The sequence below is a fragment of the Rhamphochromis longiceps genome, linkage group LG10 (genome assembly GCF_057381845.1).
Source record: "Rhamphochromis longiceps isolate RC_006_pf linkage group LG10, R_longiceps_female_GT1.1, whole genome shotgun sequence".
In the NCBI taxonomy this organism is placed as follows: Eukaryota; Metazoa; Chordata; class Actinopteri; order Cichliformes; family Cichlidae; genus Rhamphochromis; species Rhamphochromis longiceps.
The window spans coordinates 31,463,920-31,487,000 of NC_140566.1; the positions used below are offsets into that span (position 1 = coordinate 31,463,920).

Sequence of the window (23,081 nt, forward strand, 5' to 3'; positions counted from 1 at the left end):
CAGCTCTGCAGGTACACATTTATCAAGATTTATCAAAAGCTGTTTCATAAATTCCTGAAACTCAGTGATGATTAATCTAATTTCTACCAAAGATTCTGCAACCCTGGCTTACAGTAAGCTTAGTTCATCGACCAAAATTGTCAAGCAGTCTACTCATAACATGGTAGTAATTTTTGACACTGACCTTTGTTTCTATGCTCAAGTAAAAAATGTTATCCAGTCATGCTTCTGTCAGCTTTAAAAAAAAGTCCAAAAGTCATTCTTGCCTGTTTTTCTGTAGGGTAAGCACTTAGGGAACATTTACCCTGCAATAAAGACTATCTCACCTGCTATGGGCAGGCACCATAACTAACCTAGCTAAGCTCTCTAAATACCTCCAAAATGTAATCTCGCATCTTGTTCTTTAACCTCCTAGGACCTGGCGTCCACATATGTGAACATCACATTTTGGGTTATTTAGACTAAAATACTCAATTTTGCTCTACAAGGGCCTGATATCCACTTACAGGACATTATATTGTAACTGTTCTATCGAAATTTTAAACGAATATCCTTATATGTGGCTCTCATTTTTCTTAGAAACAAAAATCATGTAAAAAAAAAAATCTGGTAATTCTTTGTTTTTACATTCATCAGGTCCCAATCAGCCCAAATATCAAAGACAAATTAAAAATGCATTTTGTGGAAGAGTTTGGGTCTTAGGAGGTTAATCTGCATGTGTTTGAACGAGGGGAATGTGATATACACATACAATTTCACCACATTATTTAAAATAAATTTGTAATAATTATATTTCTGACAATAATGCATTTTTCTAAAAATATTTCTATTACCTGTAAATGGATTTAGATGTGTGTATGTTTCTAATTTATGCAACTTGTGATTGTACTGCCGTTTTTCTTGACAAGGGCACTCAAATCATTTTTTTTCCTGGTTAATAAAAGTTAAATAAATAAATGATATACAGTGACACAAATGTAACCACAAAAGTAGCCTAGGTAGTGTTTTCAGTTTAAATAAATAAATAGCATCATTCATGCATGCCATCTATTTCCTTGTACTTACCAGTCTGTCACATCAACACAGACACTCACACTATGAACTAACTAACTGAACTAACTCCTCCCAGGAACCCAGAGTACTCATGCAACCCATGCAAACATGCTCCACAGGTCCTCCTAGACAGGTCCTGGCTAAATATTGGTTCTGAACCCAGGAGGCAACAGTGCTAACCATCGCAGCCCCCTATGTACTTTTGGTCATGCATCACCAGCTGCCAGGATCACTGCCTTCTTCCTTCCTTCCTTTTTTTGGGGATATTTTGAACAGTGCTTTGTTGGAGATTGTTGAAGAAGCTTCTTTTTCATGTTGTGCTCGATCATATGATTTTATTTCACATTAAAATTTATACTGGTATTATCAACAATGATATGGATTATCCCTAGTTAAAGCACAAAGGTCTGACAGCTTCTTAAGCAGTTTAAAGTAAAAATAACAATTATAATAATAGTAGTTTTTAATATTTTATGCTTCACTGATGACATGGAAAAGTTGCAGAAATTAAAGACTCATTCATAGCACGCAGTTCTTATTTTGAAATTCTGTTTATTGGTTCATCTTTAGCCAGGAGGGCAGCAGCAGCCACACCACACTGAGAGGAGCAAAAAAACAAAACAAAACTCAAAAAATAAAGATGACAACAAAATCTGTGCCTTTATCTCTGACAACTGTAAAATAAATACATCTCAACACCATCCTCACGATTAATGTCAGCGCCATTGTTGCAACCATTTAAATAAATATCCATGAAGCAAAAATGGCAAAGAAACAAAGTGTGAAAAGCATACTGTTCCATATATAATATATTCATTTAAGATAAATTTCTATATATATTTGTTCCATATACTCTCCTTAAACTCTTTTGCAACATATAAGATGCCAATTTGTACCAAAAGCGATGCTTGCTAAGACACGAGGAGAAGTGTAGTGGTTATAGTGGCAGCCTGCGTACGTACAGCATCACACAGGTTCAGACATGAGCTCCGGCCCTGAGGGCGGACAATGTTGAAAATGTTTAGGATTTTAAACTGGAGCACTTTATTTATTACATACAGATGCACAAGCCATGCAGCATGGGGGAGTCACTATTTCAAGATGTTAATTCCCTCAAATGACTGAAAAAAGGTGTTTGAAATGACAAAAACAGTCCTCCATTTCTATTATGCAGTAAAAATGGTGCCTTACTCAGGTTTACTGACACCAGTGCTGTTTCTATTACAATTATCTAGCTAATTAGCTCTCATTAGCTCTTGTCACTATACTGAGGTTTTTAAAACGTTTGACTCGTACCCCACCCATAATGCATTGCTTATGCCTCTGTGTGTATCTGTTGTACATACAAAAGACTGCATACTGTAGAGATTATGATTGGATAGTTGTCACTGCAAAGATATTAAAGCTACTCTGAACACAGGTGAAACAGTTAGCTAAAAAACAAGTGCAATATCATCCCGATAGAAAAAACAATCCAGATAGAAATAAATGTTCCCCAAGTCATCTTCACAAGCACCAAAGATCTGACTGAAGTCGCTCAGCCAGGGTTAAAGGAGACAGTGTGCGCATCTGTGTGGAAACCCATCAGAAACTCATGTCCACAGTGATGCAGCTGAATATGAAATGGTTTCCATTTTGAAAGTTTTACACTCACACTATTGTTTTCAGTCAGGATTTTCTGTTGCCTTTGAAGCATTGTTGTTCACAGAGATGCATGCAAGGTAAAATACGCCAGCTATCAATCAAACAAACAGTTCCTTGAAAAGCTCACTTTCATGCCACTGCCAATTTTCAAGCAATTTCTAATATCTTTTCATTAAGAAGCTAAAACTGGCAGTTGCGATGAAATGTTGGGTAACTTTTCAGATTCATTAGCATTAAGGTGGACATGTTAACCCTGGTGATTTGCTTAACGAATATCAAATATGTCGACTGTTGTTTTTCTTGTTTGTTTTTTTTGGATGCCAATACTTTGAACAGTAATAACCATGGAAAAAGGTGGAATATTAAAAAAAAGAATGAGAGAAAAGTTCATATTTAAACTGAGTGTGTCCTCCACAGTTGCCAACCCATCTATCAAAGTGGAACCTGTGACGAGACCAGAAACATTTAGGGCAACATTTGCACTTCCCAATGCATTGGTGAAGGCCCGAAGACATTTAAAGAAGACATGTTACACATTTCTGTTGCATAATCCTTATAGGCCTAAAGCATAGGCTTCAGACTGCTCTAAATATTCACTTCTTTACAGTTTATTTTACTCTTGGCTCTGCATGATGTCAGTATGGTCACCAAAGCCCTACCCTGTTTCTATCCAAGTCTTTTGTTTGTGACGGACAGCCAATCAGAAGAAAGTTGAAGACTTTCAGTTACCACAGCCCAGTGTAAGATAAATAAGGATTAATTTAAACTGATTCATGCAAAGTTGGTATAATCTAAGGAATTAGCATAATAGGTCCCCTTTAAATTTACACCTTTAGTTCCAAGGCACCTTATTAGCAGTAGTTCAGTAGCAAACCCTTGACAAGTCTTCAATTCCCTCCAGTCTAAACTATAAAATGTTGTTAGCACATCTAATGTTAGAAATGGTTACTTGTTCTGTGATAAAGTCATTAACAGCCTTCGGCTGTTTGCAATCCACTGCCTCACTTTCCTTTTATGACAATAATAACAGTTGCTATTTGAAAACATTCACAGATTGCATGAATGATTGTCCCCTAATCCTGATGCATGATTTGGATTGTCTGCTTCAGAAATTTGCAAAAATTCCTCAACCTCCTTTAGAGATTCATCTTTAGAAGCTCTTTCTTTCAGATTTTTTTATTATTATTATTATTGTTGTATAGAACCAATTTGTGCAGCAGTGACTAATGTATGTAACTATAATTGCACTGGTTCTATACATCTATCTGGATTGTTAAATAACCCCTTTGAAATCCAACATACTTTTTAAAAATGCTAATGGGGAGTAATTTTGCATTGCAGTCAGTCGCCCTAAAAGTTCCTGAATGTGGACTCTTAATAGTTCACAATAATGAAATATAGCCATAATATCAATCTCATACAAACAAAATAAAGCAGAATAAAAATAGTTTTACAGTTAACAGCCCATATTTACATATAAAAATATAACAAAGGAACATTTAACATATCAGGTCAATGTGTGTCTGTGCTTAGGTCACTTCCTGACACACACACACACACACACACACACACACACACACACGCCCAAATGCATCCAAACATGAACACACACGCTTAAAAACCTGTACATGCGTACACACACCAGCAAACATACATGCATACTTTGTGTGTGTGTTTTTTTTAACTGATTTTGATCCTCCTCTAAATGTGTTCCATTTATGGTTTGCATCAACACCTGAAGTCCTGAAAAAACTAAAAAACAAACAAACAACCAAAATCCAAAAGTTTAAATCTGCACTGCTTTTGCTGAGTATTCATGGTCTCCAAATGACCTCATGGACCCATCAACATCCTCTGTTACTTTTCCTTCATCGACTCCTGTTCTATTTCCTCTTAGCATCCCTCCTCACCATTCTGTCTGTTTGCCAAACACCACAACTCTACTCATCCTGTCCTCTCTCTTCTCTCCCTCCCACGCTCCATTCTTCTCCAGGCCATTAAGAGCTATCATGAAGCTAATTGCCTGTTTGATGAACTCTCCATGGACCTGGAACTCAAGGCTTTTAGCCGTCTGAGCTTAAGAGGAGAGGCGAATGAGACATTAGGGATATACAATGCAGTATGGGTGTGTAATGTGCCTTGTGTCGGCTCTTTTTGATGGTTAGGTCATTTTTAGTGCTGTTTGGATCAGTTTTAGACCTTTTGCCTTTACCTGTAACTAACCGATATTATTCGAAGTTTTGTCCAGGGAGGCAGGAGCTAATGAAATTTTCAATCCAATTTCAGTAACAGAAAATGAAATTGTGATTGAAGCTCAGGTCCAGCTCTAGGGTATTAAATACTGCTATTTTGTCAAAGCCACTGGTGTCTCATACATACGTAGAATGTTTGCTTTGGTGGTACTCCTGTCGTACATCCTGGCTTCACATGAACGCTGGCCTCAGTACTCCAGGTAAGCCTGTTTTTTCAAGGGGTATTTTCAAACCTAACCACTCCTAACCAGGAAGTGAAAGAACAAAGTGAGTGGAAATTGCACCAATCAAACAAAGAGCAAAGCCCCAGACTGAAGATCAGAACATGCTGTCTCCTGGCTGACACACTCCTGGTTAACAAGCGGCCGTTATTCTCAGCATTGAGTGTGACCTCCAAAGGTGCGTAAAGGCACTGGGCCCAAAGCAACCCTCCTGCATATCTGTGCAACAGCAGCTTCTGGCAAAAGCACAGCATTTGATACCCTAGGATGAGGATTCATTGGTATATCAACCTTTAAGGCCCCGCTAGCACTTTTAACTTTTTACCTTATTAGCTTCCTTGTGTGTCCTTTTCTTCTGCCAAGTAGTCAACAGCTTTTTAGGTTATAGGACGCAATGTCTCCCTATGTTAACCCAAGAATTTGCTTTTAAGTGCTAAAACACTTAATGGATTATATAGACGAATGGTTCATTAAGAATATGGTTTTCAAAACCCTCCAAGCATTTGGATCATCTGGAAGTTCAGAAATGGCATTTGATTTCAGAATGGGTAGAGAACTGATGGGTGGGGTGGGGGGTGTTTATGTGTAGTAGTGGAGTAGAGGATTGTGAAGGAGGTGGGTCAGAGGAGGGAGCGAGGGAGGTTGGCGACAGGCTGGCTTCAGGAGGAAACCCGACCAGACCCTCAGAGCTCCAGCGAAGCAGGACTGCTAAAAATAACACAAGGCAGGCTTCTTCTGCTGATAAAACAACAAACACACAGGCTCATACACAGGTTGTTGCACAGTAGGAGGACACACACAGACGGACACGCACGCACGCTGCCTCACAATAGATGCATCCTCCCTCTGGTTAAATAATCCCCCAATGAGCTCTAGGCTCACAGGGAAAACATTGTCCATCTACCTCACAGTGCTTTTCGTTTACAAATGAGCTTAATAACATTGAAATTCACACCGTTTGTTACAGTGAATGGTCCCTTTTTGGTGTCAAACTGTTGTCACAGGTGTCGTTCATCTCACTTTATATCTTGGTGCTTTGCTGAGTCTCAGTAAGATGTTCACCTCAGTACAACACTGGTTTCCTCGTTCATCTTTAACGTTTAAGTTCTGAATCTCGTTGTAGTTTTAACCTCCATCTCTCACACTTCTTCTGATCAGGTCAGAATCTGTTTGCAAAGTCCATATGCAGGCTTCTTTCCTTTGTGAGCGATTCCTTTGCAAAGAATTAGCACAGAGAGTGGCAAAGGGTTGAGAAGGGAGGAGATTCAATAATAAATAAATACATTTTAACATGCCGAGATTGCACCATAGAAAGCATGTTTTTTTTGTTTTGTTTTGCCTTGTTTTTTGTCTTGGTGTCTTGGTTAAGGTTTAAGGATCGGTCCAGCAAAGCAAAACAGCTTCTTATTCTTCAACATAGGCATTAATTCTCCAACATAAGCAGGCACATTAAAGCTTTGGTCCCTCCTGAGTTGGAGAAATAAAGGTACGTTAGGTGAACAACTTGGTTGTTTGGTTGGTTGGGTGATTGGTTGGCTTGTCATACGTAGGTAGTTGGGTCACAATGGCACTGTCGTCATGATGTCAACCGAGGGACCGTTGATTGGTGACAGCATTGCTTTTGGCCACATCTGAGGGGAAATTCATTTACTTGGCCCTCATTCAAGCCTGTCATAACGGTTTCTCCAGAGCTTTGCTGCGGAGCGAGGGATGGCAAGGATTAGGGTTGGAATTGGAAATCTTGCGGCACACAGTGTTGGTGTTGCTGCACCTGCAGCCGGGCCGCGTAGCCCGGTCGTGGGCACACCGGCACAGAGCAAGGCACAGCCTGGCAGGGGGGTAGCAGCAAAGGCAGGGCAGACATAGCGCCAGCAGTCCCATTGTGCTCCAGCGGGCACAGGCATGGGCTGGAGCACAGGAACATGGCTGGTCAGCACAGTTATCTTCATCATCCTGGGCAGAGCAGTGATAGAATAAACCTTTAACACAGCACAAGCATGTGCCATACTCCACGGCATTCTCAGCAGAACACAGACAGCGTTGTCCACAGGCCCAGCAAGAAGGCAGGCGGCGTGGGGCGCAGCACTCTTGACATTTACAGCGGCCACACCTCTCACAGATGAACTGATGGAGACTGAGTTCAGCCTCATCTTCCGCCAGGCGTTTACCAAAAGAATCAGGCTTCAGGTCCCCTTTAGGCTGTGAATGGACCACCGAACCTAAGCCAGAGTGAGATGGTGTCAAACCTGCCAGTAGCCGCTGGTCTGAGGTGGCACTTGTTCGTGACATAGAAGAGCTTATGGTACTGGAACGGCTCAAATGGGAAAGATGAGTGTGCTGCTGTTGACTTTGGCTGCGGGACATGGCTGAGGGGAAGGAAGGCTGGGGGTGATGGATGTATGCACCGTGAGGGTAACGGTCATCGTGGACCAAAAAGAATCCAGACTGCGTTGCAGGTTCCAGTGCCACGGGCCGCTCCACATAGTCATTGTTAGCCCGAATGGCACGTATCTGGTCAAGCGACAGCACTGAGTCCAGCTCCATCCTGAAGGAATGAGTAGAGTCCATCCTGGTCAGCCTGCTGGATGGCACCAGGGTTGGAAGCCGGGTCTGGGGCAAAGTGCTCCCGGTGCTCAAGGCACATCAGATAAACCTGCAAACACAAAGAAAGGAAGCAATAGTGATTATTGGTTCTAATTTTTCATAAAATTCTGGGTTATAACATCTCTCTCTGAGATACATAAGAACTATTTTTAACTATCAGGAGTGACTTTAGTAAAATGCATCAATAAAAACATGTAATTGGAAATTTTAAGCCACTTCTACACATGGTAGATAAGGCTTTGGTATTGGGTTGGCATTCAACATTCTACATTCAATTTATACCAGGCATATTTTCTGTAATCACAATTATATTAACTAATAAACCTTTCATTTTTGTATATGTCAGATGTTGTTGCTTCATTTTTATGAAGTCAAAGAATGATTTCTTTTGAGTGTATGGTGTATATTTAGTGTTATGTGGAGAAAAATGTTGTGAAAAGCAAACAGTAGCCTGCATGTTGCTCTCCAAAACTTTAAGAAGCATTTGATCAGGGATGGATTTTGGCTGCAAAACCTCCACACAACCATCAACCGTGTCATCATGACCGCTGAGGCGCTCCACTGCTCAAGCTAACACTATTATTAGCCTGCCAGAGCCAAAGAGACACAACCATGAGGTTCACACTGTAATTTAACATCTGTTGAGCACAGCTGCTGATGCCATGGAGGAATCCCACCTGCAGACAGAGGCTGGCAGTGTGGCCAAGCACTTGAGCAACAGAGAAATGGCTTTAAAAATGGTTTAATTGATATATATATATATATTAATCATTTGTCTCTGATTGGCTCAACTCTGCCAGCTAAAGATTTTAGACTGATTTATTGAGGTACATTTTCACTGAGCAAAATATCTCACCATAAAAATACTTTATTTCAGAAAACCATCTGATAAAAATAAAGTAGGCTACTCTGAGTTTCGGTCTGTGGTTCCAATCAAGCAGCAACCACAGCGAAATGCTGAGGCCAGTGCAGAGATACTTAAAGACATGTATTTCCTTAAAAGCTACCAATATATACCAGTAAGTAGCTTATAAAAATCATCTGCTTTCCTGTAACAGTTTCTTTACAAACTATTTTCAGAGGAAGCACTTTCTAGAAACAAGGTTCTTGTGTATGTAAATAATGTGAGCTATTTGGAGCACCACTAATAAACCTTGTTTATCCTCATGCACATTTTTTTTTTTGCATAGGTTCACTCCAGTGGACCGGTTTTACCTCATTTAAACCATCAGCTTTTAGATTTACAGTTATTGCTTCAGTTCATTGAAATTTGTGGGTATTTGTTTATGCGCAGCTCTCATAAGGTCCTGCCACAGGATTTCAGCCAGGCTGAGGTCTGGACCTTGACTGGGATCATAGTCCTTTCTCAAACTTTAGCTGTCAGACAGATGAACTCACATTTGACTCTTGAATAGTATAAAGAGGTGTTCATGATGAACGCAGTGACTCAAAGTGCCCTGGTCCTGTGGCTGCAAAATAAGCCAAATCTTCATCTTTTTATCACAGTGTTTGAAAGTTGCTATGAGGTGTTCAGTGTTTGGTTTTCTCCAAATGTATTTCTTATGGCCAGAGATTTCCACATTGGTCCAGTAAGTCCAAAGAACGTTGTTCTAGACGTTTTGTGGTTTGTTCAGATGTAACTTTAGAGAGAAGAGGCTTTTTTCATGGCAACAGCTTTAAATAAGGCATACAGACTCTTTCTCTAGTTTCACTGTTATGAATTTAACATTTTAAATGCTAACTGAGGCCTGTAGAGCCTGAGATACAACTCGCTGGATTTTAGTACTTTATCAAAGTGTTGGACAATCTGACCTTGGGATAAATTTGATGGGACATACACTCCTGAACGCTTGAAAACAGGAAAATGTCTGAACATCTCCTTTTATAGAGGTACAGTTAATCAAGCCTATTTGAACAGAAGCACCTGGCTGCTAGTTACCCTTTTATTTCCAATGGAAACTGTAAAGCACTGGTAGGCAACTCCAGGCCTCGAGTGCCGGTGTCCTGCAGGTTTTAGATCTCACCCTGGGTCAACACACCTGAGTCAAATGATTAGTTCATTACCAGGCCTCTGGAGAACTTCAAGACATGTTGAGGAGGTAATTTAGCCATTTGAATCAGCTGTGTTGGATCAAGGACACATCTAAAACCTGCAGGACGGAGGCCTTGAGCTCTGGAGTTGCCTATCAGTGCTGTAAAAGGTCTTACAGGACGGGATAGAATTAATTTCACGTGACTGTGTATTGTATTTGTGATAACATAATGCATTTTTTGGGCAGCACGGTGGCACAGTGGTTAGCACTGTTGCCTCACAGCAAGAAGGTCCTGAGTTCAATTCCACCATCAGGCCGGGGTCTTTCTGTGTGGAGTTTGCATGTTCTCCCCGTGTTTGCGTGGGTTCTCTCCGGGTACTCCGGCTTCCTCCCACCGTCCAAAGACATGCAGCTTGTGGGGATAGGTTAATTGGATAATCCAAATTGCCACTAGGTGTGAATGTGAATGGTTGTCTGTCCCTGTGTGTTGGCCCTGCGACAGACTGGCGACCTGTCCAGGGTGTACCCCGCCTTTCGCCCTATGACAGCTGGGATAGGCTCCAGCGCCCCCCCGCGACCCTGAAAAGGATAAGCGGAAGCGAATGGATGGATAATGCATTTTTTGTTAAGGCTTTCTTCTTTAAAAATTTAGAGTGGCCCTACAACCAGTAGGATGTAAGAGTGGAAGGAACAGATTAGCAACTATCAAGGTAAGAGTAAGGGAGGTGTCTGCCATTAAATAAATCCTTTATGTCCTCTTGAATTAAAGAATAAAAATATGAAATGTGACTGGGTAATCTTTGGAGGGTGTTAATATATCTGGTTATCCTGCCCAAGTAAAGTCTGTATGGGAAACACTGGTATAAAATGACATGCATTGTGTTGCATACGCATTCAAATGCTGAGTAAGCCACTTCTTTAAAAGTTAACGTGCATTTGCTTGGAAGTGCAGTAAATGCATGATTATACTATATTAAATTAAAATGTCTGAATATAGATTAATATGCCACTGATTTGATTTCCTGTTTGAACATCAGAGACAGAACGCTGTTGCTTAATTTAGAGAAAAAATGCTCGGTTCTTTGTGTTTGTTTGTGATAAAGCAAGCAGCCAACATATATATCCCCACACACACACACACACACACACACACACACACACACACACACACACACACACACACACACACACAGAGCTATATCCTCACAGAGAAATGGCAGTCTTGCCAAGTGGCCAACGGGGAGAGATCACTGGCTCACTCCTCACATGGGGCCGGCCCTCTTAGAGAGTAATGAGGCCAAATGGAAATGCGTTTAAAGCAGCTCAGATCATGAGATTAGATAGAGCATGGAGGTAAGAGGAAGCAGAAGCAAATGTGTCTCTTTAGCTCCATCCATATGCATCTAGACTTATTTCAAAAATGTTTCCTCTATTAGTGTCCACTCTTCTGCCAAAGCAAAAGAAACACTGGAGATTCTTTTCTTTGGTTTTTGAAAAAGAAAACAATGCATTACACATTTTCACGAGCCTCAGATGTTGTGTTATTGTGTTATTCTGCTGGATTCTAGCAGGTTAATTATTATTAGCTGATTCTGGAATTGCAGTATTGTCCTGCAGATGTTAGACATGGGTGGTCGGCTGGGATTATACTTGTTGGGAATTGTTCTGCTTTCATACTCAAATGTATTAAAGACACTGAGGCATGGTCATGTCTATGCAGCTCAAAGATGCCCCTAAAATTCTGTCTCCCTGTATTAATGGCATCTTTTCCCCAAAAACTAGTCAATTATCTTTAGAGGACTGCATTATGGATTTGTTTGTTGAGATGAGGAAAGTCTGTTTGATGCATGACTTCACACTTGTTCTGCCAAAAAATAAATAAATAAAAATTAAAAAGTCAGACTTAACTGAATGCCACTCATTGAGACACATATTGCCAGATGAACAGCTGATGGAAATTTATCAAACATATGAAAGCCATAATGGCATAACACAGCACTGGTGTTGCAAATAAGGCAAGATGGGAAAATTCTGGAAGAAAGTAACTGATTGTGGGAAAGTTTATGTATTTTACCACTATTACAGTAAGAGCATTCGTGTCTGCCGCTGTCCAAGTTTCAGCAGATGTGGAAAAAACTTTAATTTATGGTAGATGAAAGTAAAATTATTTTATGAATTAAATATTCTGTGATAATAGGCTACACAACCTTTTGCACTTACTTTAATTGCAGTAGCACGTGATGCTTTCTTTTTAAATAATGGTCCAAAAACCTAAATGATTCAGTCTACTGCCATGCCTCTCTCATAAGCAGTAGACTGCTTGAATCAGACTGCGAAATATCTCATCAGGATCTTTCATTTTAGCCAGAAAAATATGTTAAATAATTGCAAATGTTTTGGGAGTTTTTTTGTACTGTTTTGAGTGCCCAAAAGTTAAATAAAAAGGAGTAAAAAAGAGAAGTGGATACTGAAAAAGGCAGTGCAGACACAGCAATGGAAGAGCAAACAGATGTAGGGATGATAGGATGGTTGAAACCCAAGAATGGCAATCCATCACTGTGAGAGCAGGAGAGGTGATTAGCAAGAATACAAAATACACTTCCTGTCCTCCGTGCCAGGAGACACCTTTGAGCAAACAGCAAACTGTGGCAGCCTGAACTGAATGGTGCCCAACCCTCTGGCTTTTCTATATAGCCCCCCCCCCCCCCCCCCCGCTGTGCCCTGCTTCCAGAAATCCAGCCATAAAGCAGCAGATAAGGAGGGCCAGGTTGTTTGGATGAGGATGCATTTTCAAATTAGTCTGAGGAGAGAGAAGAGGACCTGGTGACTAATCTCATCACAGAGCAGTGGCCGTGGCTCGCTTATACTCTGCTCGCCTATCACACCATCTAATTGTTAAAAAAGAAGAGGCCTGCCAACTATTTCCATGACCTCATATTATTTACTCTTTCTGGTCGTGCCTACTATTGCCCCCCTCTAATATGACATACTTACAGCAAGTAAAATCAGAAGGCTTGAAACTATAGAGTTTGAATGTAGAGTTACTGTAGGACATTTTCAACAAATTCGACAAGCAGTTGAACGACTCACGATTTTCAGAATGGATTTCTTTTCTCTGTTGCATGATATTGTTAGGTTGTAGACAAAGAAACAATTAAAAACAAGAGTTTATTTCAGAACTAAAACTTTGTCCAAAGCTTCTATTTTATGATTAAATTCCACCATAGACTGATATTTATTGCTGCGATGAAGACTGATGGAAATCTTAGTGAAGTAAATAAGCAGCTCTACAGGTAAGCATACACTTTTAATACAATTATTGTTTCTAGGAAGATTAGAGAGGAAAATATTGTCTGTTTTAAAGGCCCTGGTATCATAATCAACACATGGCCTTTATGCATGCAATCAGCCACTCTGATTGGCTGAGCTGAGATTTCCTGTTGTTTTCAGTTGTGATGCTCAAGCTGTGTCCCAGTTCAGGGTCTGCACGCTTGAAGTACGCGCACTACGGTGCGTACTATAAGTACGACAAGTGCGGAAGTGAGAGGCTTGTGAAATGGGACGGTATACGCTTCGTCGCGCTGTTCAGGTTGCCTAGCAACCACGATACTAACCGCGAGACACGTTACATACAGCTTTGTTTGACAGAAATGAAGGAGAAAAATGTTTTGTTGGTCATTCATTTTTGTCATGACATCACTTTGATTAGCTGAGTATCTGAGGCTGAGACCACGGGACTGTAAAACATGATTGTTGGGCTTCATTTCTGTGCTGAACAGTCATTTAAGATTAGTTAGTAAATAACAATTAGTTAATGTTGTTCATGAGACTAAAGTCATCTCACTGTGGTAATGTAAATATAATATGGCCAATATTATAGTATTGTCAGATTATTATCAGATAGATAGATAGATAGATAGATAGATAGATAGATAGATAGATAGATAGATATCACTGACTTTCAGCTTGTTGTGTTTGTTTCACAAATTTGTGTTAACTGCAAGAACCTAAACCCACGGACTTGGAGACAGGGGAACATGGGGGAATGCAAAACACTAATGAATTTTAGAGTTTCAGGACTCTATAGCAGCGCGCTGCATCACACCTTTCATCAAACACTTTGCTATTCTAGTAAATTTAGAATAATTGAAAATTTGGATCACATGCTTTCCTGATATTTCGTGATCCTAAATAAGATGGATGTTCCTGGGTAACTTGATGCACGTTTGTGGCTTATACTGAACTTCCATGGCAAGAAGCACCGTAATTGTTTTATAATCTATCTGGTTCAGAGTAGAACGGGGATTGGGGATTTTTGTGAAAATTGTGCTCGGCAGCATAAGAACAGGATAAGAACAAGTATCATTGTGGACATAGGGACAGAAAAACAATCAACAGGAACAGGAGACGGACAGAGAGGGTTAACAGTATGAATACGCGGTTTGTTTTGGCACGTTTTTGTTTCTTTCCTTTTCTTTTACCATGATGAATTCTCCAAACATTGCATAAGTAACATAAACAATGGATGTCAATGAAGCAAACCAGCCTAAAAGAAAACAGTCATAGGGAGCTGTTGTTTCAAGAGGCCGTCAGCGGTAACCTGAGGATGGACCTCTGTGCTAGGGGAGTATCAGTAATGACTGAGCCTGTGCCCTGGGACACACACACACACACACACACTCCTCTATCACACATTTCTACAAAAACGCACACCACACACTGATCTACACTGCTGCCCAGTCGTTTCTCATACTGCCATGTTTAAACTTCAGTGCAGTCTATCTGTATCATTGATACACATAAAACAGGAATTCATATTTTTTTCTTTTATTGCCTCATATGTTTTCATGGTTGTGATGTAGGTAATCACACAGGAAGGTTTTTTCATATCTTTAAACCTTCATATACCAGGAAGCAGGAAGTCTGTGTTTTTCTCAGTGCAATTAGACATGAAGCAAAGACTCGCTGCTGCGAGTTACATTATCCAAGCAGCGTTTTATCAACTAAGTCAGAAACACTAAAGTCATCACTTTTTGTCCAGGTGACAGCCATCCATTAGAGAACAGGACAGTAGACAATGATAACAATACTATAACATAAGCTTATTTGTTTGAAACCTCTAAATATTATCATTAACAGTTGGCATATTGTACTTCTGGCATTGGGTTTAAGAGCTGACCATCACTGTTTGGATGCGGTCTATGCTAAGTGCGCTTCCAGAGTTTTATAAACTCTGAAAAAAAGTGTTTAATGTTGAAAACCCATTTGCCTCATAAAATCAAGAGGAAAAAGAAACTTGTAATTAGTCCTGATTCCTTGTCTGCCCGCTGACTCTCTGACTTCCGCTGAGTCTGGGCTCGACCTGCTGATGGTCGATGGAGTTTAATGGATAAGGCTTTGTTGCATCTCCCCCTAGATGACATCATGGTTTCTGGCTATTTTAGAACTGACTGCAGTGACCCTTTGCCTCGAAATGAGGAGGGGTTGCCCTCTCCTCACGTCTCCTTTCCTTTCTTCTACTTCCTTCTGTCATATCTTCCCCTATCTTCTCTGCTCCTCTCGCTCCCAAATGTCACCTTCACTGCAATCCCTCCACCTTCTCTTTCATCCTCTCACTGCTCTCCTGTCCTTGTTACTCCTTTAACGTTTTGCGAGGTGTTAGAAATTGTCTTTCATGAAAGATGCTATCAAGCGCTGACTGTTGTGGTAAACAATCTGTTAGTTTACATAAATACATTTTGGGAAATTATCCTTTTTTTCAGCAGAGAAGATCAATATTGATTTAATGTTTGTGCCAATATGCCACTGAGCCTGAATATAAGAAGGGAAACCTCCAACTCCAAACAGGGGCATAGCCAGGATTTTAAGCTACATCCACACTGGAAGCAGTTCAGACCAACATGGCAAACAGAGACCATAGAAAGACATACAGTACATATAGATATTTGGCAACTTCAGGCAACTATGGGGGAACTACTTGCTGGGGATGTGAAGTGAGCGTGACCCAAGATAAACTTTTCTCAACTTTTGGGCAAGTGACTGAAGCAACTACCAGTGAGTTTAAAGAAAGCCACTGATAGTAATGTGTGCAGGTAGTAAATACAGTAAAGTGACCAGCAGTCAGGTTCAACGCGATTAACATCTCGTGTGGCCAGAACTTCAGAAGTACAGGGATCAAGAGTCGGCCCCACGTTTCAGAGAGAAATAAAACTACACTTGGTAAAAGTGTTAAAAAAAAAATGTGTGTGTGTGTGTGTGTGTGTGTGTGTGTGTGTGTGTGTGTGTGTGTATATATATATATATATATATATATATATATATATATATATATATATATATGTGTGTACTTAAAAAAAAACCTTTTGGGAGGCTCAAATCACACATATTGAAATAATGAATTCTGTGCTTAAATCATGAATTGTACAATAAATTATGTATTTGCAAATTCATTTTTTAATTATTTTATTTATTCAAGCATTACTACAGTAATTTATTATTTAATAATAAAATTTTAAATAAAAACACTATTTTTAAATCTATTTTTCAAAATGAATCATTAATCCATCAATAAATACTTCAAATCGAAAATGATTTTACAAAAAAAGAATGAAACTCAATTAAAAAACATTTTTAAATTCCAAATTAAAAAACTAATTTTCAAAATCATTTTTAAAAAACAATTTGAAAAAGAAAAATAATTAAATGGTTTCCAGAATCAAAGATTTATTTCTGACATTTAAAATGGCAATTCCACTCCTCATTTGAAAATCCATTTCCCTTTCCTGTTAGCTCAAGGATTAGCTATTATATTAGCTATTGGATTAACTATTGGATTAGCTATTGTGCAGACAATATGGAGAATTTTAATTACATTTAATGCTTTTTTTTTCTTTTTTTTTTTACTTCTACTTCTGTCTTCTTAGAAACAAGAATCACCCACATTATGAGTGTGGACAAGCATTTTGTGTCCCCAACTCACACACCTACACCGTGGAGGTTAGCATATAGGTCTGCACGGTGCCTGTGGGATACCATTGCAGTGCCATGCTTAGACCATTAATCCCATGCTGTCTTTGTTACTTTTCCTACTATTGAGCTGCCTGATTTCCCAGTGTAAAACTTGGAGCTATTTTAACACAAGAAAAATAATCTATAACTACAGAAAACCTTCAATATTGAAATATGATTTGATCTATGAAAAAATAATGATGGACTGTAAAGCTTCTAATTGCCACAGACCTCTCATTTGAATGCACCGATATACTTCTAGGCAAATAAGTTACATATTCATGTACTTTGCTGTTGTATGTAAAGACTTTGGACTCATAATGGAGCACTACAAGACCCAACTATACTAGATATAGATTTTAATCCATTCTGCTCAAATTCCAGCTGTATGTACATGCGTGTTTGGCCAATCAGGCACTAAGACCCAGGGGCCTTCCTCTTGATGCCCTCCGGGAGCGCAGCAGGATTGAATGACAATAAACTGGATGAGATACCGGATGTGCCGAATCTGACCCCAACGGAAAGACTGAAATAGACACTGCAGACCAGCAAGTCCAGGCAGAGGGGGTGGGACAGGAGGGGAAGCAGCAAAAGAGGAAGGGAAGAGACAGCGCATGAGTAAGGGATGGTGAAATTAGTAATCATAAAAATGAAAGTGGTGGAGATTTGTTTCAGGAGCTGCACATAAGTTACACTTTTTTTCTTTTTCCTGACACATAATTTATGTAAAACTAAGTTATAGACGGCCAATAACATGAACTGTTATCTTGAGAAATCAGTATGTTTTTTTAAAAAGTACCAATGGATGAAATAGTGATCGCTTATAGGCTACTGTTCATATTACGGTACATGGCAGGCTGCCATCTTGATCTGCACCATTAAGTGTACAATTCTGCCCACTATAGATTTAGCTGTAGGCACGAATATGGATCAATGGATGACGTTTGGAGTTGGAACTAAATAGTTCGAGCGTTGCTGATTTGGATTTGAGTTTACTGTCGTGATTTTTAGGTACATTTTAGACGTTATAAAGGCTCTACCACAGTACCCATAAGAGCTTTTCTGGTTCAGACCAGTTAAGTTACTTCCTAATAAGAACTTTACGTTCAATAATGTTATTTTCACGCCTACACCCCTGAAACTGTCTAGAAATAGTCAGCTGGTTAGACAAGATATTAAAGTAGACCAATTATGCTTTTCCTTGTTTTATCTGATAGAAGTTGCATCACAAATGATGGATCCTCAACAAAAACGTAGTCAATATTTCTAATAATGAGGTTAGGATTAAGCCCTGTGAGCCTAAAGGTCAGACTTCACACTGCTCTATATGTTTCTTCAACTTTTCAGTCTTTGTGATGTCAAACAAACTTTCAGCTCCTTTGTACAAAGTCTGAGCGATGTCTGATTTTATGGTGACAATATTAATCTTGACTGTTTGGATGGACTGCTTCTTCTTTGTGCTACACCTTAGTGAGGACAACTTCAATGTCCCGACCTCTAAGTTCACACGTGAAAATGGCTAGCAGTGGATTTACTAATAGATTGTGTGACTTAGAGGCCCAGAAGGAGAAAAAAAGATTGATTTAAGACTAAACAAGTTAGAAGAAATGTGTGAGAACGAGCAGTACTTCATTAACAGTAACAAAGGGGACGCAGTCTAAACATCATGAAAGTATGATAAGAATGCACATTTCTCACATGTGTTGTCAGCAGAGACAAATGAAACCTTGATACCGACTCGATCAGCATTGTTTTTCTCATCAAATACTTCAGCGTGCAACAAAATTAACCAACTATACTCAAAAAGTATCCCATGCCGGCATGTTCTTCTCAGTCTGACCACCTATTGTCATTTAAAATTGCTCTATGTGGCTTTATTACCACTTTGGCCTTCCGATCAATCTATTGACCTTCAAAGAGAGGTCAAAGGTCAAATGTGACATGATTTTTTTAAATCTTTATCCTGCACTTTCTATATCTTGGCAATACACACCACACTTGTAAGACCTATAGTTATAAGGATTTTTTTTTTGTTTTTAGTTGTTAAAGTTGACATTGACGACCTTTGTGGATTAAATGGATTGTTAACATGACCCCACTCTACACCTGCATGCACTCACATGCATGCATGCAAACATTACCAAAAACATAGCAACTTAGTGGAGGCAATAAATACCAACCAAGTGGTGACATTTGTGCTGAACGCTTAAAAAGCCCAGCTTGTCTTTGTGATTCGAGTTGCATGCTCTACCAAACTGGTTTAGGGGTATGAGAGAGTATAAAAGTATGCAAGTAGTTTTCCTAATGGAGAAAAACACTTCTTTCACTTTCTGTAAAAGTACCATATTTGAGTGTTTGTATTAATACATTTTTTTATGTATATTTCCTGTACTCCGGTCAGTTTAGTTTTCTTAAATCAGTGGTTTCCAAATTCTAGCTTCTTGTACAAACATCGTTGGTGTTATACAATCTGTGATTTGAAGTTTAAGGACAACTAAAGACTGAATAACATCAACCACATGAGGCCTGAAACACGAACGCGACGGTAAAGATTCACACCTGTTGCTTGTTTCACACTCTCGTAGTACCATAGATTTGAAGCAAATTATCAGCTTTCTCATTTTATTCTGTTATATGTTATATAATATATATTTTGAATATTTTATTTGTTCTTTTATAACAAAAGGGAAAAGTTACGAGATTGTGACTAGTTATCTTAGACGTAGAGCCAAATGTGATGTTTGATTGTTCGGAGTAAGCAAGCGACAACAGTCCAGAGAAGCCAGTGGAAAATTCAGATCACATTAAGCGTTTTATTAGAAAATCCTGAGAATATATTTGTAAAGAGCTTTAATTTAAAAGGAAAATGGACTTCTTTAAGCAAAAGAAGTCCATTTTCCATCTTTTTTCAAGCCCTAAAGACTACTGAGATATTACGAGCATATAAGCAACATTATGTATTTCTTTCTGAAGGTAAATAAAAGAAATATACATTTAAAGAGGGAACTAGTGGCATCTTTTTACTGTTATTGTCATAAAAAGTATAAAATTCAAATCTAAACTGTATGACATCACTGGATTGACTATTTGGAGGATTTTGTTTGGGGAAAATAAAACTCCTGTAAATATGTTTGACTTTTCTGATGACTGCCTTACAGTCAGGTGACATCTGATGACCTTATGCACAGTTAGCACAAGTTTGTGTTTGATTTGATTGAATCTTCCCAAAATCTGATAAGTTTGTGGTTCTCTAGTTTATTAGGAAGTGTATTAGCTCCTGTTGCGTTCCATCTCCATCCATCCCATCCCTATCTTCAAACATCTTATCATTCTTTTTTGTCTCGTCATAGTTTTCCTCTACAATCCATCCATCCTTTCATGGTCAGCCCCTCTGCCTAGCATTGCCACTCCTCTAATCCCATTCACTTTCTTTTTCTTTCATGCTATCCCATCGGTCCATCCCATCAGTTTCTCATCCACCCACCCCTCCAGTCCCACCCCAGCGGAGATGGGTATTGACATTCTGCATCCGACCTTGAGGACAATCAATCCCAACCCCACATGTCCCCGTTGCAGTTCCCCGCACACACATACTGGTTAAACGTACCGAGACTGATGTTAACATGCAGAAACAGTTGGCTAATATGATTATAGTACACCATTGCATTTGGTTGTTTGATCGCACCTCCCGGTGATTTAAAAGCGTTTGATTAAAGTCACCAGACCTTGTGCAGTAGTTGTTATTGTTTCAAAACATAAATATAAAAGTCAAAATTGACAACAAAGATTCAGTACGGCTAAATGACTGAATGGAGCCACCTTTTGCTTGTTTTACATGTGTAATATGTATTTATAGAGAGTACAGATTCAAGAGTAAAACCCATCTCTTCCTGACTGTTTCTCCAGCAGCCAAGACAAACACAAGAAAGAGAGGAAGGGACAAGACCCGATCTTTTGGAAAAAAAAATGTTGCAAACATAGTAGGGCAGTGATCAGTGAATTTGACCATTGGTTATCAAGGAGCTGGCTTGCAGTTGATGTTAGGTTCATGTGCACTGAGGCTTTGAAAAGTTCTGATGCCGTTTTACCACGTCAAGAGATGAAATCGACAGGAAATGATGATTTTCAGCTGGATTTACATGAAGATCAGAAGGTTGCCTTGATGTTCTGCAAACTTTTTGGTTTCATTTTGAAAAAGCGAGACTTCATTTTTGGAAAATTTTGATTTTTTTTTTTTTTGGTAGGTGCTACTCAAACTCCCACTGTATTACAATAAACTTATCAGTTAATCATATAAAGAACTTTTGAGTATAGAGATGGTTGAGCTTGAAAATTTGCAACATAGTGAACAGCTTATTTTCATTTAAGCAAGTGAGTCAGAACAGGGTCTTTATTTAGAGAACCCAGAAAAAGAACTTAAATGAATTTAACTAAAATGATGCCCAAGTATGAAGTACAAAAAACCTGCAAAGCTGGAAAAAAACTTAATCCGTAATCACTGATTTCAATAAAAAAGAAATTAATGAAAATATCAATTTCATGCAAATCATTAATAGTCCATCAGCAGATCAGATGGCAACAGGATGAATTTATGCTTACCTCCGATTGGTGCGAGATCCATTCTGCAGCAGTGAGCTGGGGCGTCCTGGTTGTCTGTGTGTATGTATGATTTATAGATGTGTCTATATGTCTGTGAAATTTGAGTTGATGTACTTTTTTATTAGTTTTTTTTAATATTTTAATTAAACTCACTTTATTGTACAGCAGGGAGTTATTTTCTCCTCTCCAGTTAATTTTATAAGATTACTGAACTCCTGCTGTCCTAAGGGTGTGTGCCTGAGGGTGACAAAGAGGCTGGGAGGATGCTCTTCCCCAGCACGACGCGCCCTCCTCCTCCTCCTCTTCCCGGAGCTTTTTCCCAGAGCACCACGATCGTGGTGCTGTCCTCCTGAGGTCACCTCCTCCTCCACCTCCTCAAAAAAGCCCAACCATTCCTTTCACACACACAGCAAAGAAGGGCTCCACTCTCTCTGTCCAAGGCATTCAAGTTACCACTGAGCCTTCTGATGCACAGTCTCAAAAGCAGGCACAGTTTTGGCGCTTGTAAATTTTCTCAGTTTTCACGGACAGAAAATTGTCCTCTGCTGCAGGAGAGAGAAATGGGAATATCTCCACGGAGAGCGGAAGGAGCAAAGTGAAATATCTGCAGCTCAGTTCTTTTGGTTGCAAAAATAAACGGTGATGAGAAAAAAGTCTTAATTGAGAAACTGATCGCAGAACTTTATTTTTTATCTTGTGTTTCTCTTTGTGCTGTAGTTTCCTCTCCACTCTCCAAGAGATGAATGACTGAGAGCTGCATGCACTTTCTCTCACTCCCTCTCTCTCTGTCACACAGATACACAGTCCAGTTACCCCTCCTCCTCCCTTCCTCTCTAACTCCTCCCTCTCCCATCACTGAATTAAATTCAATTCTCTGCTGTCTGAACATGACAGAGCAGAACGCACTGTGTTAACTAATAAACAGGTGCTGATTCTTGATGTTTTTCTCTATCCGATGTAGCCCAAACCAGTTTAATTCAAAGTTTGCTCAGTGTTTCCAATGAGGAGTATAACATGAAGTGAATTTTGTGTAGTGGCTGCTGGGCTTAGTGCCACTTCTGCTTTTCATAATGTGATATAATTTGGCTCCAGATGGTTGGTTGGTTGGTTGTTTTGCAAACTACTTGGGTTTTTTTCTGATTTTAGATCAGTGCAATAGCACGTAAAAGCTGTCGATCTCACTCATGTGTAGACAGCCAACAGTAGGTTAACCAGTCCAGCTAACAAAGCAAGCATATGTCTTCACAAAATGACATTTTCTGTGTGGAGTTTGCATGTTCTCACCATGTGTGCATAGGTTTTCTCCTCCCTCACTCCAAAGACATGCAGTTAGTGAGGTTAGGTTAACTGGTGATTCTAAACTTCCCATAGGCATTAATGTGAGTATGAATGGTTGTCTGTCTCTCTGTGTTAGCCCTGTTACAAACTGGCAACCTGTCCAGGGTGTACCCCGGGTCACCCTGTGGCAACTGAAGTAGGCTCCAACCCTTCTACCTGCAGCTTTAAGCAGAAGAAGATGGATGGGTGAAACAAGAGTGATCTATATATTGTAGGGTAGAAATGCTACAGCATTAGAGTGGTAACCCCAACGATCCAAGAATCCCCTGGTGAGGAAGAACCCTTTTAACAGAACGAGAGACCTCTCGCAGAACATTAATAAGATACCA

General features: G+C 39.5%; 1 protein-coding gene across 1 annotated transcript; it reads right to left on the reverse strand.

The window, feature by feature from the left end:
* Window positions 1–2,427: 2,427 nt before the first annotated feature.
* LOC146661207 (protein sprouty homolog 3) lies at window positions 2,428–22,172 on the reverse strand. Its single transcript, XM_085421306.1, has 2 exons — window positions 21,415–22,172; window positions 2,428–7,823 (listed from the first exon to the last, which is right to left on the reverse strand). The coding sequence occupies exon 2, from the start codon at window positions 7,736–7,738 to the stop codon at window positions 6,842–6,844; it is 897 nt and encodes a 298-aa protein (XP_085277432.1). The 5' UTR covers window positions 7,739–7,823; window positions 21,415–22,172; the 3' UTR covers window positions 2,428–6,841.
* Window positions 22,173–23,081: the final 909 nt, after the last annotated feature.